Source organism: Xenopus laevis, chromosome 7S (genome assembly GCF_017654675.1).
Source record: "Xenopus laevis strain J_2021 chromosome 7S, Xenopus_laevis_v10.1, whole genome shotgun sequence".
Lineage (NCBI taxonomy): Eukaryota > Metazoa > Chordata > Amphibia > Anura > Pipidae > Xenopus > Xenopus laevis.
Genome location: NC_054384.1, coordinates 28,061,287 through 28,080,017, shown reverse-complemented (window position 1 = coordinate 28,080,017; position 18,731 = coordinate 28,061,287). Strand labels below are relative to the sequence as shown.

General features: G+C 37.2%; 1 protein-coding gene across 1 annotated transcript; it reads left to right on the top strand.

Moving 5' to 3' along the window:
- The first annotated feature begins 2,153 nt into the window (after window positions 1-2,153).
- Window positions 2,154-18,214, top strand: ankrd2.S (ankyrin repeat domain 2 (stretch responsive muscle) S homeolog). The gene is made up of 9 exons (NM_001093684.1): window positions 2,154-2,332; window positions 9,466-9,573; window positions 10,791-10,949; window positions 11,501-11,608; window positions 12,526-12,624; window positions 14,005-14,103; window positions 16,196-16,294; window positions 16,637-16,735; window positions 17,430-18,214. The coding sequence occupies exons 1-9, from the start codon at window positions 2,267-2,269 to the stop codon at window positions 17,526-17,528; spliced, it is 936 nt and encodes a 311-aa protein (NP_001087153.1). The 5' UTR covers window positions 2,154-2,266; the 3' UTR covers window positions 17,529-18,214.
- Window positions 18,215-18,731: the final 517 nt, after the last annotated feature.

The window sequence follows — 18,731 nt, the reverse complement described above, 5'->3', positions numbered from 1 at the left end:
CACCTTGTCAGTCTGTAAGAGTAATGGCTTGGGGGAAATCAAATTTGCCGCAGGAACAAAAATACCTTTCCATGGCAGTGAATGGGAATCTCTGTGGGTGAAACATTTGAATCATCAAAGGAATTTCTACTTACTGCCACGGAAAGTTATTTTCTGGTGCTTTGCTATATGTGCCGCACAGAATTCCCTGTGAGTGACAAAGCGCCCTATGAACTCACACCGTAAAGTAAAAAATACACAGCAATCTAATTCAAATCAAATAGCCTTATTTGCTTAAAAAGGATACTATCATAAATGGTATTTCTTGCATCCTAATTATTCCAGGCAATTTACTAAGAAATTTTGCCAGAATTTCTAATACAATTTGCAGGTTCATTCCATTTGCTCAGTTTGCAACTGTAATCATTTTTATTTCTTAACTTACTTACCTTTTTCTTCTGAATGTCACATACAACTCCCTAAATTCAGAACAAGTGCTAAGCACTGCTCAATCTTCCGCCTGTATCAGTCGCCTTTGGCCATGGGAGGAGCTCTCAGCTATTCAGATGGAGGCAGGTCTTAACTTGAGAGGAGCAAAGCAAGCGATCTGAATGAGCCAAGGGGCACGTTCGTTACCAAGGTTTAGGACGGAAGGCAACAACAGCTTAAGGACAGTAACGTAACTAGAGGGGGACGGGCCCTGGCGCGGGATGTGCAGCCGGGCCCCGATCCCCTCCTTACGCCCGGAAATGGCCGAAGAACTCAGTGGCGCAAGCTGCCGGGGGGCCCTGAGGTGGTGCGGGCCCTTTGCCCAATCCCACCCCTGCTCCCCCAGGTAGTTACGCCACTGCTTAAGGAATACACGATAAAGTGTGGCCAGGCAGGCAGGGGTCGGTACAGGCAGAGTTCAAGAATAGTCAGGCAGGCCCAGGTCTGGACTGAGATTCAAAATAGGCCCTAACATTTTGGGTAAACAGAGACCCATACAGCCCACACAGGGGCCCACACAGCCCCCCACCAGCCCAATAAATAGTCATTGTCTATGGCAACTTACAGCAGCCCCTCTGGCATTTACCAGAACCCACAGATTGCCAGTCCGGGCCTGGGCAGGCCTCCTGTCGGTACAGGCAGAGTTCAGAATAGTAAGTCAGGCAGGCAAAAGTTTGGGATTTTCAGCTTTAAATGCCTGCCCCAGTAATTTTATAGTTTATATAAACTATTGTAGTATTTCTGAAACAAACACGCCGTTTCCCACCAGTGCAGAGCAACAGTACATTATATTTTCATTACTTTAAAACAGTTTCATGTTTTAGTGTAACTGTTCCTTTAAATGTCAGACTAAATGATGTATAGGCGAGGTATTAATAGCAATATATGTAAAGCAAAATCTTACTTTGTAGTTGCCTGGTGACTGGTCAGTGCCAGAATAGCACAGAAATAAAAATAACTGCAAAGTGTGTTGGAACAGGTATTATTGTTTGGCAGCCAGGGTACAGCCAGAGAGCCCTCCTGGGTTCTGTTTTGATGTGGAAAATTAAAGTGAATATGAAAATGTGTGTTAATGATCTGTTCTAGATCTAAAGGTCACAAACTGGATGAATCTGGAACAAAGCACCTCCTGTGATCACTTTAATCCTATTGTGCATAGCTATGCATCAGAAATAAATGTTACTAATAATAAGCCAGGGAAAGGGGAAACAAGCCAGGGGCATGCAATCCCAGTCAGAGTCACACCTAATACACAAGCGCAGAGCTCTACATCATTACTAAGAAAGTTAAAACAGAGAATCCACAGCCTGAGTTTGTCATAGAACATTATGGGAAAACAAGGTCACCTTCTAATGTTGGCAAGAACATAAGGGCCTGAAACCAGAGCTTCAGCGGAAGCAGCAATACAAAGGCCTAGACTGGCACTTGGAGAGTTAATAGTGGGCTGTAAAGGTGACACAGGGTCAGGAAGAAAGATGTGACATAATGTGACAGGCTGAGCTCATGGTAAAGGCTCCCAGGTCATGTGCAGGGAATTACACCTGTTGTTCTAAATGATGGTCCTACTGAATCTGCAGTAAAAGAGGGGTGGAGTTGTCCCTGCCTGCTGCCATAAAGCTCTGTCTCAGCTGGGACCTACAGTAGCTGGGCAGCAGCAGCCTCTGCTTCTATCCTACACACTCTCTATTTCTCAACCACAAATAAACCCAATCTGGTGGCAGGAGACAAATCTCAGCTGAAAAACAGGGAAAGGGACCTCTTTCTGGAGTCTAGTGGGAATATTGAATACAACTTGGCAATGGAGGACGAAGTCAAATGGGCGACCGATATTATTGATCAGAAGCTGGAGCTGGAGGAACATGAGGTGAATCCTGCACATGTTATTTTGTATATTTACTGTATATGTATCCACTCATGTGTACATTTAATCATTAATATGTTGGGATTTTTAAAAAACTGCTTATATACATAAAAGACTGGCTTAAATGAAACCATGAGGATTTAGCCTTATTATTTCTTCTTATTCTTTCCTTCTTAAAGGGATACTGTCATGGGAAAAAAAAAATTTCAAAATGAATCAGTTAATAGTGCTGCTCCAGCAGAATTCTGCACTGAAATCCATTTCTCAAAAGAGCAAAACAGATTTTTTTTATATTCAATTTTGAAATCTGACATGGGGCTAGACATTTTGTCAATTTCCCAGCTGCCCCATGTCATGTGAATAGTTCTTTTCATTGATTTGTCCATTCACATAGTGCCTCTGGATTCCTGATAGTGTCCAAAAAAACATCTTGTGATTGAATAACTGGCCTGGAAATCTAATGTTTTCCAGTTGTATTTGATCAATAGCGATATCTGCCTCATAGACTACAATGAAGCATTGCTGTAGTGGCCACACGCGAGGGAAATGTTAGACTTCTTGCTTGGATTTGAGTAATACTTTTGAATGAAACATCTCTCAGGAAGGAAGTACTTGAGCTGGTCAGGAAGGCACACATGGTATAAAAAGAATAATATAAATAACAATGAGGTTGTGTTGATGTTCCCTGATGAGATTGTGGCACATAAATCTGTGAAGAATGAATGAAAGACATGGGGTATGTTTGAACTACAGAATGAAGGCAAATGAAGGCCTAGGGCAGTGATCCCCAACCAGTAGCTCGTGAGCAACATGTTGCTTTACAACCCCTTGGATGTTGCTCTCAGGGTCCTCAAAGCCGGTATTTATTTTCGAATTCTAAGCTTGAAAGCAAATTTTAATTGCATAAAAACTAAGTATAGTGCCAAGTAGAGCCTCTTGTAGGCTGTCGGTCCACATAGGGCTACCAATTGGTCAATCACAGCCCTTATTTGGCACTTCAAGGGACTTTTTCATGCTTGTGTTGCTCCCCAACTCTTTTTACATTTGAATGTGGCTCACGGATAAAAAAGGTTGGGGACCCCTGGCCTAGGGCAATAGACATGTCAAACTGAGCTTCTGCTGAACAGCCCAGGACACGTGCAACCTCAATATGTACATACAGAGCAGACATTATTCTCCACGGACCCTTATTTTGTAAAAGCTATAGTTAGCATAATGCTGGAACTACTGTTGGTAAAGTTTTTCAAAGAAGATCTATCAATTCAACTGTACTCAGTGATAGTGTGTTGGACTATTTTCTTAATTACATTGCACTATAAGGAAATCTGCATCATTTGTCCTCTAACAAAAAGTTTTTTTTCACAATGGATATAGTGGGAAAGTGATGAAACTAATGAATCTGACAGTGAGCAGGCTTCTTAACAACTAACATTCTATGCATAGGTCATTCTCTTGCTTTCAAACCCCACCATTTAAAACTTTCCAGGTGTATGTGAATTTGCCCTGAAGATATCCACCTATTCTGCTATATACCTTACCCATTTTCTTTGGTTATAGAAGAGGAACGTTACTGGTTCCATTTCCATGTTTGTGGAAGAAAGAAACATAGTAATGTGGTGGCTAGTAATTATAATGTATACACTATTCCACAATACTGTTGTTCATATTATTCAGTGCCATGTCTTCCAAGATACCTTTATAGACTGATACAGATTACTTTATTATCCTTTATTAATACACTGCTGACGTCGCATAGTTCTGTACAGAGATTGCTCATCATTCTTACTGGTCCCTGTCTCGACTGAGCTTACAATCTAAGTTCCCTAGCCCATAACACCCACATTACGCTAATTTCCATCAGAATCCAAGTTGCTCTCCTGTATGTTTAGGTGTGGGAGGAAACCAAATCCTCTGGAGGAATCCCATGCAGGTATATACAGATATATATTTATGCAATTAATTTGATGATCACAGATTTTACATATTTGTACGTTTATGTGTAAATGTATCTATGTATGCCTTGGTCTGTGTAGCATAATTAATGTGTTAAGTCAACTGTGGTGCTCACATATATTGCTCTGATTGGCTATAATAGATCTACCCCTCTGACTGTTTCTTTTTTGATTTTACATAGTTTTAATGAAAATTAATTGTTAATTAAAAAAACATTATTCTACTTCCGCTACACATAGAAGCAAAATTAGATAATAAATACAGCATTTAAGGTAGTATCAAAAAGAGGATTATGGGGCCCCTAAAATTAATAAGCTGTGGGGCCCAGTCACGCCACTGGGTACAATAAATATTTTGGAGTGCTACATTTTTTGGAGGGAGTTCAAGATATATAATAAACTGAAATCAGGTTTCATTATACATGTATAGGATATCTAATCTTAAATTCTTGGGACCTGAGGTTTCGCGAATAAGGTTATTTCCCCCGATAATTTGGATTACCATATTTTAAATCTGCTAAAAGGCATGAAATAAACCCAATAGGATTGTTTTGCCACCAATTGGGATTCATGCATCTTAGCCACCAGCATGTACAAGGAACTGCTGTATGCCCCCAATTCTGGTAAAGAGGAATTTTATGCTCAGATAATTCAGAAAATTGTATCTTATCCACAACATAGGTTTATCATTGGAGGTGACTTTAATGAATCTTATTTATGGCCTTTAGACAAAAGTGGTTTAGTCCGAAAACAACCATTAAGGAAGTCTAAATTACTGTCAAATTTTGAAAACCAAACTAAATTAATAGATCTTTGGAGGATGCTACATCCGACAGAGGGATTTTACTTTTTTTTCTCATCCTCATGGGATAGGAACTCGAATTGATTATTTATTCTCGTCAATTGATATCTTAAATAAAACAAGATCTGCAAGTATTGGTAATATTAACTTGTCGGACCATGCCCCAGTCCTGATTGAAATAGAGTTATGCCCTGTCCCAAAATCGTATGTACCATGGTCTTATCCCACTTTTTTCAAAGATAAACCAGAATTTAATAACATGTTAAAAGAAAGATGGAATCTTTTTCTAAAAGATAATGTTGAACATCAAGACAATCTTCCATTGTTATGGGATTCGTGGAAAGCGGTTATTCGAGGAGAAATAACTTCTTATAAAATTCATTTTAGAAGGAAAATAGATAAAGAATTTCTCCTTCATACTGAAATACAAAAGAAAGCTTACTTGAATTTCATTATAAATCCCTCAAAACAAAATAGTGATAAATATAAAGAATCTTTAGAAAATCTGAAACATTGGACTAATTTGAGAGATCAAACTTCTATGATATATTATAAAGCTAAATGGAATAATTTGCATAATAAATCCAATCGATTTCTAGCTAACTTATTCAAAAATGGTAATAGACCACATAAGCCAATTCTTCTTAAAAATAGTTTAAATCAATTAACTAATTCTCCAAAGGAGATAGTGAATATTTTCAAAAATTATTTTGAATCTGTTTATTCCCCTTCACACACTAATACTACGGATTGTTTAGATTTTCTTTCAAAGATTAACTTTCCAAAATTATCTAAGGTACAATTAGACTTAATAAACCAACCAATTAACACGCAAGAAGTGCTTTCCATCATAACTTCACTTAAGGACTTCAAAGCAGGAGGTCCAGATGGATTAACATCTCCATTTTATAAGTCATTAAAAATGGAAATAACCCCTTTTTTAACCAACTTATATAACGAAATTTATTGTAAGGGGAAGTTTTTAAATTCTAGCTCTACTTCTCATATTAAACTAATTCCAAAAGAGGGAAAGGATCCTTCTCTACCAGCTTCTTTTAGGCCAATTTCTTTAATTAATCTCTTTTAAGATACTAACAAAGATAATAGCCGATAGGTTATCCCAGATATTACCCAGCATTATTTCCCCTCAACAAAATGGCTTTGTAAAGAACAGAACAGGTGTTAAAAACATACGTACTTTATTGAATGTTATCTATAATGCTAAGAAATCTACATCTCCGTGTTCTTTATTAAGCTTAGACGCTGAAAAAGCTTTTGATAATGTTTCATGGAAATATCTTTCAGAATGTTGTGATCAATTTGGTTTTGAAGGAAAATTTATTGATTTACTCAACTCCATTTATTCTAATCCTAAAGCAAGAATTGCTGTAACTGGAGAACTTTCTGAGACTTTTGGTCTCTTCAGAGGTACTCGTCAAGGTTGCCCTCTATCCCCTCTTTTATTTAATATCTCTATGGAGCCTCTGATCAGATTTTTAGATTCTTCCGATATTTTTAAGGGATTAAACATTGATGGTAAACATATTTAATCTTTAGTATATGCTGATGATCTTCTTTTGATTGTTAGTAATCCTATTTTATCACTTCAAAATATCTTCACGTTTTTTGAGAATTACAAAAAATTTTCAGGATATATTATTAACTCTAGTAAAACTGAGATTTTGAACATTTGTAGTGTGATTCCACGTCAATTACTTATAGATCTTCATCTTACACCACCTTCTGGTAAAATAAAATACCTAGGTATTTTTATCTCTACAGATCTTTGTAAATTATATTCTTTAAATTACACTCCTTTAATTCAGAATATGAATGTCCTTTGTAAAAAATGGATTAATAGTCCACTAAATTTAATGGGAAGAGTGGCATTATTTAAAATGCTAACTTTTCCAAAGATTATATATCCCATCCTTAACTTACCCTTATTGTTAAAACATTCTGATATTCAAAAGTTAGACCGTATTTTGAGCAAATTTCTTTGGCAGGACAAAAAACCAAAAATTTCTTTAATGAGGTTGAGAAATTCTAAGTTTTCAGGAGGACTTAATGTTCCTAATTTTAGGAAATTTAATTTAGCTTCAAATACTAGATACATTTTGGAATGGTTATCTGGTAAGGAGAAATTCACTAATCTTGATCTTGAATTATTCATAGATTCCAAAGAACATATTACATCCTCTCTTCATAAAATCTGGTCTGACCAACATATTGATATTAAAAAAAATCCTATCTATAGAGATACGGTTATTACATGGAAGATTCTGTGTAAACAGAATAACTTAAACTATACAATTTCGCCTTTTCTTTCCCCCTTTTTTTTAAAAGGCTTTCCTAAAAAACAAAGTAATCAGTTTTCTTATAAATGGAGAAAACTTGGTATATCCCAAATTAGACATATTGTAGATCCAGATACAGGTAATCCTTTTTCTTGGGAAATAGTTAAAAGGTTATATAACCTTTCAGAAAGAGACAGACTAATCTATTCACAAATTAGACAGGGGTTTTCATTAATTGGAAGCAGAAGTAGGTCGCAATTGAGAGATAATCAGTTCTACGATTCAATATTGCAATTATCGGATGACCCTAGTCTTAATAGTATTCCTTTGATATCATCGCATTTACTTAGTAAACTTTCCAAGGTTAAAGATCCATTTGTCAATGCATCAGCTAAATGGACTTCCTTTTTGGAAACTAGTATAACATCTAAAGACCTTTTGAGATCCTTCCAAAATTTCAGGAAATATGTAAATTCTGAGGGTTGGAGAGATCAACATTATCGATTTACTCATCTTGGATATGGAATATTATTCCAGAACTCTATGGACTCTCGGAAGGTTTCCTATTGTCCTAAGTGTAGAGAGCAAAATGTTGATTTTTTTCATTATATTTGGTCGTGCCCATTTATTAAACAGTTTTGGGAGTATGTTACCTGCTTTATTAAAAAGTCTATTAAGTCAGATATTGTATTAAATCCACATTTTGCTTTATTGGGTCTTAAGGACTCTTTTCTGGTGGCAAATAATATTTCATTAACAAATTTTTCAACCGAAATATTTGATTATAGCTGGTTAGTCCTGGCAGCTTCCCGGAAATCTATTTTCCTATGTTGGATTAGAGATGATCCCCCACAGTTGAAAGATGTATTTTCATATTTATACAATTTATGTATCCAAGAGGTCATTAGATACAGAGTTGATGAATTATCTCAGAGAAATAGGATTGAACGTAGATGGTCTTTTTATATTGCAACTCTTGATGATGCTAAAAGAAAACTCATTCACAAACTTATGGGGAAAGATGAAAATAACTAGTTATTTTATTTAAAGACTAAGCCCTTTCACTAAATTGCATTGTTTATCTTATCTAAATTTTCTCGACTGAGTCATTAATTTTATTTTGTAAAGCTTGAGCTATATGGAAAGTACAGGTCTATTTATATTTATATATTTATATTTGTATTTGTTTTAACTTTTTTTGTTTTAATGTGTATGGTTGATATTGTACTAATTCTTTTTGAATTTCATATACATGTTTCTGTATAACCATATGCTTGTGATTATCAAAAAGCTATGTAAATTATTCATATTTTATTGCAAACTCAATAAAAAGAATTTGAAAAGAAAAAAAAGGAACTGCTGTATTATTACAGAGTAAGGGATATGATTAAAAAAAATTGAATTATTTGCTTAAAATGGGATTTAAATGGGAGGTGGCCTTTTTTGAATTTCGAACCTCTCTGGATATCAAGTTCGCATATAAGAAATCCCATTCTTACCAATGAAAATAACAATTATTTGCACAAGCCTAGAAATATTTATCCATTATTTTACAGGAAAAAGATTGTTTTTATCAGCAGTGTCGGACTGGCCCACTGGGATACCAGGAAAACTCCCAGTGGGCCAAGGTGTCAGTGGGCCCTCCTGCTTCTAACCTTTTGGCCTATTTCATGGTCATTCTCTATTTTTTTATGGGAATAAAGAGGCTTAATAATAGAAGAATAGAGAATAGTATGTAGAGAAAAGAGACTAGGAGAATAAAGAGGGTGAGTGAGGAGAGGAGGTATAATAGTTTGAAAAGTGGGCCCTCAACCTAAGGTTTTCTGGCGGGCCCCTGGTATCCCAGTCCCAGTTTATCAGTCTGTTTTTAAGATCCCTGCTTTGGAAGAATTCTCTCTATTTCATGCAATGTGCCAGTGACTGTTTGAATTCATAGCAAATTATGTTTATTTTAATTAATATTTCTTTTCCTAGAGATAAAACAGTAAAACTGAAATACTTGTTAAATGGAGCAGCAGTTCTAGTGTGCCTGCAATGTACTGTTTAAACTAATATCATGTCTTTGGAAAATGTATTTTGTTGCAGAAGGTAAAGCCTCGTTTTAGGAAGATAGGTGTTGTTGACATTGATTCCAGTGATTTAAATGATGAGAAATACCAGCCACCGGTGAATCGAAATCTCGCTAATTTAAAGGTAATTAGCCATTCAGAAAGGCTTTCATTTGAGACTTGTGCTCTACCCTGGAGTTTACAGTCAACTGAGCATATGTCATGCACATGATGTTTTGTTCTTCATCCCATTCACTCATTTACAGGTATGGGACCTGTTATCCAGAATTCTCAGGACCTGGGGGTTTTAAGATAAGGGATCTTTCTGTAATTTGGATCTCCATACCTTAAGTCTATTTAAAAATTATGTAAACATTAAATAAACCCATTAGGATTGTTTTGCTTCCAATAATGTTTATTTTTATCATAGTTGGGATCAAGTACAAGGTTCTATTTTATTATTACAAAAAAAGAGTTATGTGCTTATAACAGAGCCTATGGGAGAAGGCCTCCTGTAATTTGGAACTTTCTGGATAACAGGTTTCCGAATAGCGGATCCTATACCTGTAATTCATAGTTTGAGCCCTTCTTGTTTCCTCATTCTAATTTTCCATGTATCTATGTTCTTTTTTCGTAATATTTTCCTTCCTTTTCATCCTTAAAAAAACAGTAACACCAAAAAATGAAATGAAAGTAATGAAAATATAATGTACTGTTGTTCTGCACTGGTAAAACTGGTGTGTTTTTTCCAGAAACTCTACTATAGTTTATATAAACAGGCTGTTGTGTAGCCATGGGGGCAGCCATTCAAAGCTCAAAAAGGAGAAAAGGCACAGGATACACAAATAAGCTCTTCAGTATACAATGGGATTCTTCAGAACTTATCTGTTATCTGCTGGGTATCCTGTGCTTGAATGACTGCCCCCATGGCTACACATCAGCTTGTTTATATAAACAATAGTATTCTTTCTGAAAAAAACACACCAGTTTTACCAGTGCAGGGCATTGAGGGCAACACTACATTATATTATCAATCCATTTTACTTTATGCTTCTTTTTTTTTTCTTCCTCCATACAATGCTCTCTCAATGCTATCTTTTCCTTCTTTCCTTATTCTTATTTCCTCTTCTATTCCTGTTATCCCTACCTTAAATTTAAATGTTTTTGTCACAAATAGGTGACCTTGAAAGAAAAAGTCCTTTTCATGCAAACTTTTTTAATGGATAATATCTTTAGAACAATGAGAGGAGAACTTAGAATTTTACTTCTATTTTAAATGCTATGAATTCACTTCTCACCCATTTTCTTGATGTAAGGTTTCAACCACATCTTCAATCTCACAATTAATGGCTGTTTCTATAGGGTGATGACCGTGTGAGGAAGACTTCTGTTGACCTAAGAAAAGAAATTATCGATGTCGGTAGCATCCAAAATCTAATTGAAATACGAAAAAAGAGACAGGAGAGAAAAAAGAAGAAGTCATTGATAGTTGCTCCTGAACCACCTCCGGAGCCAGAGCTTGTAAGTCATTTTTCTTGTTTTTTTTTTTTTTTGGAGTTAGAATACATGAACAAAATCTGCAGTACAGAAATCTAAGTGGTCCGTCACTCCACTACATTTCTATTTCCCTTCTATTTGGAAGAATTATGTGAACAATAACATTTATTTTAACAATTTATACATGCTTTTGAGTGTGACAAGTCTTGGAGTTGTATTAAGCTGGGCTCATTTGGCAGGCCCATCGGAGGGCCCCATAAACAAAAAGATAAGCTGCTGACTTGGTCTGAAGGGGTGAAATTGGCAGCTTAAATCTGTCCATGTATGACCACCTTAACGATGCTGGAAATTGCAGCTCATTGAAGTCTAAATTTAAGTTTGCATTATTATGATGTACATTGTAGATCCAGGATGTCCAATATGCAGCACTCAAACATCCAGTTGGTTTCTAACTGAGGCATTTATATTTCTGAGTACCTCAGAAATATGCAGAGCTCAAGTCATGCCAACCCTGTGAATGTAAATTCCAAATATATTGTGTCAGTTACACATGTGATGCTATTACTGCTCTTTAGACAGGACCTGTCACTGCCGAGGCATTCCTCAAGGCTGCTGTTGACGGCAAGATGAACATCATTGAGAAGTTCTTGGAGGATGGTGGCTCTCCAGACACTTGTGATGAGGTATATCTAAAAAAAGACCTGAGAGGAGTCTGGTTGGCAACCTGATGCTGTCTGAAATGCCTGGGCTTGTGAAAATTTCATCACCACTTTCATGGTTCCACTTTGTAGCTAGGATATGTAGCCTGTCCAACTTCTACTTTCCAGAGCTTGACTATAATATTCTGATGATACAGTGGTTTTAAACTCATTCTTCTTAGTTAAGCAATGTCTACCTTTTCTATAATGATTAATCATTAGTAAAAACATTATACTGCTTGCCAATTGTCAACCTGTGTCTTAAAAGCTTGTTGAAAATCCAGTGTCTCATATTTTGCAAGGCACTAAGAACATTATAAGGTGGAAACAACTACACCCCATTGTCTCAAATATTTCTATAGACATTGAAATTATTATTTATATAGCTTCATTACAACACAGCATGATATTTAGTGGCAAATGTATACATTTTTGAATTTCCCTTCTTTTACAATCAAGTTAAAAATGAAGCCATTTTCTAGACCAATGTTATGATAAGTAACACTGGCCTCTGCCCTGTTATGAGTTGCATAGTAGCTTTGCTATAAAAGTTAATTATTATATTTTTATATTTATTATATTTTCTGGGTAGTGATGTGCGGGCCGGCCCCAAAACCCGGGAGTTTACCCACAGGTCGGGTGGGTTTGGCACACCACTTGCAGGTCATGCGCAGGTTCAGGTTGAGCTCTTCTGCCTACTGTCACCTGCCCAGCCCTTTGGTGGCGTCATCAGCAGGGTGGGTTGGCGTGGGTCTATAAATGGAGGGGGGAAGGTGGGCACGGGTCAGGCAGGCACTGGTTAGGGTTGGGTGCAGGTAGACTTTTTCTCGACCTGTACATCATTATTTCTGGGGCATATACTGTAAGTCATCAGTATGAATTAATTACTTCTTATTTGGCAGTTCAAGAGAACAGCACTTCACAGAGCATCATTGGAGGGTCACATAGAAATCATCAAGAAACTTTTAGACAGTGGATCATCGGTCAACTTCAGGGATAGGGTAAGATATATATTCTAGGAAGATAATACCCAGGGCATGATTCAGAGAAGTCTGCATGTTCTGAAATAAGACGATTAGAATAAAATTATGTAGCGTTCTAGGTCATTTTATAGTGTTTGACATATATAAATTCAGTAATTGTTATTTTTGTGCGTAGAACATATGGCGATAATACCCGAGTAGGACAAGGGTGTCTCCATTAAAAAATATAGAGTGGTTTGTTTTAAAGTTTATTTCAAGTTTTATTTGTGTTCTTAATATAAACCAGATATTATGCTGAGCCTGCTTTCAATTTTTATATATGGATAACTGTTAGTCCAATTCATACCAATTTGCCATATCTGCTTAGCAGATATAGTCCATTGTGTAGAGTTCATATAAAAAAATGGCCATACATAGATTATCTTGTTTGTTTGTTCATGTTTGTTGAGCATTATTGTGTCATCAGTTTTTTTGCTGCTTGGGCAAGTTTAAAAAGTGTTGGTTTGTTTGGCTTAAAGGAAAACTATACCCCCAAAATGAATACTTAAGCAACAGATAGTTTATATCAAATTGAATGACATATTAAAGAATCTTGCCAAACTGGAATATATATTTACATATATTTGCCCTTTTACATCTCTTGCCTTGAACCACCATTTTGTGACTATATCTGTGCTGCCTCAGAGATCACCTGACCAGAAATACTACAACACTAACTGTAACAGGAAGAAGTGAGGAAGCAAAAGGCAGAACTCTGTCTGTTAATTGGCTCATGTGACCTTACATGTGGTTTGTATGTGTGCACAGTGAATCGTACGATCTCAGGGGGCGCCCCTTATTTTTTAAAATGGTAATTTTCTATTTATAATTACCCAATGGCACATACTACTAAAAAAGTATATTATTATGATAATGGTTCATTTACATGAAGCAGGGTTTTACACATGAGCTGTTTTACTCAGTATCTTTTAATAGAGACCTACATTGTTTGGGGGGTATAGTTTTCCTTTAAGCAATACTATCTGATCATGTATAGTCACTCTGATAATAATGACCAGTCTTTTCTATGTAGGATCATCTCTAAATAGCAGTATTCATGTTAATGATATATTGCTCGATATTTCAAATCATCTTTCTTATAAACATTTGTCTGTTGGTATGATATTATCGAAATGTGTAAGTTGCTCTAGGGTAGGACACCTTATACCTACAATTATGTTTTGAACATTATTAATGCCTGGCTGAACTTTATTACCATGTTAGTATGATGGGGTATATCATTAACATATTTGGCATATTTCTTGGTATATGAATGCATGCAAATAGCATGCCCATTCCTATGAAAGTACATGCCTTTTAAATAGGCATGAAATGATGTATAATTTCTTCTCCCCATAGCTGGATAGCACTGCTATTCACTGGGCCTGCCGTGGAGGGAAGCTGGATGTAGTAAAGCTTCTTCAGGATAGTGGAGCAGAAATAAATGTCAAAGACAAGGTAAAACCATGCATATGATGTTTTCTATTTAACCCATGTCACACAGGGAGATTGGTAGCTGCTATGTGTAGTTGAAGTACAATGGGCTAATGACCCCACTAAAGAAACCTAAAACTTACTTTTTATCCCGGTAGACATAGTACATCCTAATCACCTTGCTGAAGTAACTTAATTTATGTTTAGTCTGCTAAAAGAAAATGGCATTCTGGGGAAGCAAATAATCGAGTGACCTCGATTCTGAGATGGCAGCGGATGTGATTTACTTAGACTTTGCTAAAGCATTTGATACAGTGCCACACAGAAGGTTACTGGTTAAATTAAGGAATGTTGGCCTGGAACCAGGTCCGGACTGAGAATTAAAATAGGCCCTGGCATTTTAGGTACACAGAGGCCCAAACAGCCCACACAGAGGCCCAAACAGCCCCCACCAGCCCACTAAATACTGACTTTCTATGGCACCTTATAGCAGCCCCTCTGGCATTTGCCAGAACCCACAGATTGCCAGTCCGGGCCTGCCTGGAACATAATATTTGTACCTATACCGGGATAGAGAACTGGCTAAAAGATAGACTACAAAAGTGGTGGTAAATGGAACATTTTCTAATTGGACTAGTGTTGTTAGTGGAGTACCGCCAGGGGCGATCCGCCAATGAGGCGAGCTGAGGCGCTCGCCTCAGGCGGCATCGCCAGCTAGGTTTCCAGGGGTGGCAAAAAGCCGCTCCTGGTGCCTTTAAGAGCCGAATTTCCGGTTTTTGAACCGGAAATTTGGCTTTACTAGGACGAGAGAGCGCAATTGCGCTCTCCGCACTAGCGTTGCTGCCTCCCCCCAGGAAATCGAATCGGGCTGGGGGGGCGGCATTACTGGAGCCGCCTCAGGCGGCAATGCATACAGAAACGGCGCTGAGTACCGCAGGGCTCTGTACTAGGTCCCTTGCTTTTCAACGTGTTTATTAATGACCTGGAGGTGGGCATTGAAAGTACTGTTTCTATACTAAATTGTGCAGAACTATAGGTTCCATGCAGGAAGCTGCCACTTTGCAGAGTGATTTGTCTAAGTTGGAAAACTGGGCAGCAAACTGGAAAATGAGGTTCAATGTTGATAAATGCAAGGTTATGCAAAAATAATATAAATGCAAGTTATACACTAAATGGCAGTGTGTTGCGAGTTTCCTTAACTGAGAAGGATCTAGGGGTCTTTGTAGATAACAAAGCAAATAAAGTTCTGTCTTGCATAAAAAAGGGCATTAACTCATGGGATGAAAACATAATTATGTCTCTTTATAGGTCCCTAGTAAGGCCTCATCTGGAGTATGCAGTGCAGTTTTGGACTCCAGTCCTTAAGAGGGATATAAATGAGCTGGAGAGAGTGCAGAGACTAAGTGCAACTAAATTGGTTAGATGGATGGAAGACTTAAATTATGAGGGGGGACTGTCAAGGTTGGGGTTGTTTTCTCTGGAAAAAAGGCGCTTGCGAGGGAACATGATTACACTTTACATGTACATTAGAAGACATTATAGACAAATAGCAGGGGACCTTTTTACCCATAAAGAGGATCACCGTACCAGAGGCCACCCCTTTAGACTAGAAGAAAAGAACTTTCATTTGAAGCAACGTAGGGGGTTCTTCACAGTCAGGACAGTGAGGCTGTGGAATTCACTGCTGGGTGATGTTGTGATGGCTGATTCAGTTAATGCCTTTAAGAATGGCTTGGATGATTTCTTGGACAGACATAATATCAAAGGCTATTGTGATACTAAGCTCTATAGTTAGTATAGGTATGGGTATATAGAATTTAATTAAAAGTAGGGAGGGGTGTGTGTATGGATGCTGGGTCTTCATTTGAGGGGTTGAACTTGATGGACTTTGTCTTTTTTCAACCCGATTTAACTATGTAACAATAAACAATATGAAGTCAGATAATGGAATGGACGCTTGTGACCATTCCAGTTAATAGTAACCAGCTTAATAGTAACAGTTAGGTGTACCATATATTTCGAACATGATTACCTTTTATACATTCTAGCGATATATCCTTAATGCACATGGTTTTACCTTCCTTTTTTTTAACACTTTGTTTCTTTTTAATTTCAGCTACTAAGTACACCTCTCCATGTGGCCACACGCACTGGTCATGCTCATATTGTGGAGCACCTGATTGCTACTGGTGTAGAAATCAATGGCAGGGATAGGGTAAGGAAACATCATTAGTAATACTGTACCAAATCCAAAACACCACAATCTTCCATAAGACCACAAACTGTATTCTGAACCCTAATTAGTGCTTGGCACTAAACATTCGGCCTAATCAAAACATCAAATCAAACATTGGATACAGATCAGCCCTAGTGTGCTCTAAACCCTTTATTAATAAATATTGTTTGAAAAAGCCAGGAATTTTAGAATTCCAATAAAAATTTTAGTCTATTTAAAATTCAGAAACAGATGGGACTGTGTCCATCTGCATTTGTCTCACACTGGATAAATATGCAGTAAAAGTACATGATGAAATCATTCCCTTTGTTTCTTGCTTAGGAAGGTGACACTGCTCTTCATGATTCTGTCAGACTTAATCGCTACAAGATCATCAAAATGCTTATTTTATACGGAGCCAATATGATGGCAAAGAATGCAGTAAGTGTGCCAGTGATTTTTCCTCTGTCTGAGATATACAGTATCTGATGGGAGGATCTGAAGGTGAAGATCACGCTAGCAGAAAATGCAGTTAAATTTTTTCTTTAATATTGTTTTACCGCAGGAGTCCTTTATAAAATACAATATCAGTGTTGGACTGGGACACCAGGGGCCCACCCAAAAACCTTAGACCAGGGGTCCACTCTCAGTACTACTAATATTCTTCCTCTCCTCACTCAACCTCTATTCTCCTAGTCTTTTTTCTTTACATACTATGATCTATTATTTCATCTATTTAGCATCTTTGTTCTCATAGAAATAGTGAATGGCCATGAAATAAGCCAAATGTTTAGCAGCATGAGGGTCCACTGACACCTGGGCCCACCGGGAGTTTTCCTGGTATCCCAGTGGGCCAGTCCGACATTGTACAATATAATTTATCAAACTACTATGTCAGTGCCATGATTTACAAGTCAGAATGGACATTGGTTTAAAATGTCAGCCTGTATGAATCATTGGCTAATGGCTAGTAACGCTGGTCCTACATACAGCACATATTATAAGGTTTAAGTAAGGTAAGTGCCTTGGAGAAGATCATTGAATAATTAGGCACCTTTGTTAGTGTTTATATAATGATGGCATTGCATATATAACACCTGCATAATCCCGGGTACCTTCTGTGTGTTCCCTGCAGGACGGCAAAACTCCCACAGACCTTGTGCAGCAATGGCAGGCAGACACCAAAGAGATGTTGGTGAAAAAGTCAAACACCGTTTCAGAGAAGCAAGTGTGATGCAGAGAGAGGCGACACTTCGCCATTCGACTAGATACCTGCATATCATTTTGAGGGTGTGTTTGGCCAATGCTGCCAAAAAGGAGATCTATTTTTAATGCATTTTGATTTAATTTAAGACATTTCTGTACAGCAAGCCCTTTCCTTGTGTAATATATTGTAAAATGTGCTTTATTGTTCTTTTACCTGTATATAATAACCAGGAATGTGCCAGCTATGCCTAAAGCTGTTGCTGAACCACTTCCATCAACATACATGCCAGCAAATCCCTTTCAATGACCAGCAACTTAGCATGGATTGGTTTAACAATTTGGATTTCTGACTTTGCTTATCTGAACTGAATCATGCTACCGGTGATTTATAAAAAAGGAGTTTCTTTAAAAGGCACTAGACAGAGCTTTGCTATCTATGGACACAGGCATTTGGTTGTATTTAATTAATAACTTAATTACCTTCCATTTGTAAAAGATATTTTGGTGTGTATGCATACAGTCAGTGATAGGATGTACTGGAGGGGTATGGCCTGATATAGACTCTTTTATGTTGACATTAATGCAACAATCTTCAAATGCATGAAGATTTTATAAATATTGTTTTTTATTCTTCCTTCCAAAAAGTAAAATAAAAAGATGTAAATAACAAATATATATATATGCAAATGCCTTATTAAACTTAAATGTTCAAAATGATGGTTTCTTTGCTGCAATTTGTTATCAGAATATATCAGTGGTGATAAGAAACCCAGAAGCTACATAATACAGACCCTAGCAAAGTGTTTGTTCCTTTCTACATGGTTTAATAGGGCTATTAATAGCACTATGAGGGCCCTTGTGGACCATTTAAAGTGACATGGAAGAACTAGGCACTTACCTTTTCACCCCTCCACAGCTGATTTCTGCAGTCACTCCCACTATCTGTTCTCTTCCCACTGGGATCATTGACCGGGTCACAGACTATCAGTTGTGCTACTCACTTAGCACTCACCACAGGAATATGCAGGGCTGGGAAGACAGCAAGATTTATGAACAAAGTTTATGAGTTGAAGTCCCAAAGTGAGTAAGCAACAGATCATCCTATTGGTTGTCAGACTCTTATTGGTTTAGGCTTCTGTTTAAGGCCTACCCTTTGGTCAGGTCCTCCCTTAACTTATAACATACTAATAGCTATGTGAAAATGTATAAACTGATATGTGAACTGATGTAT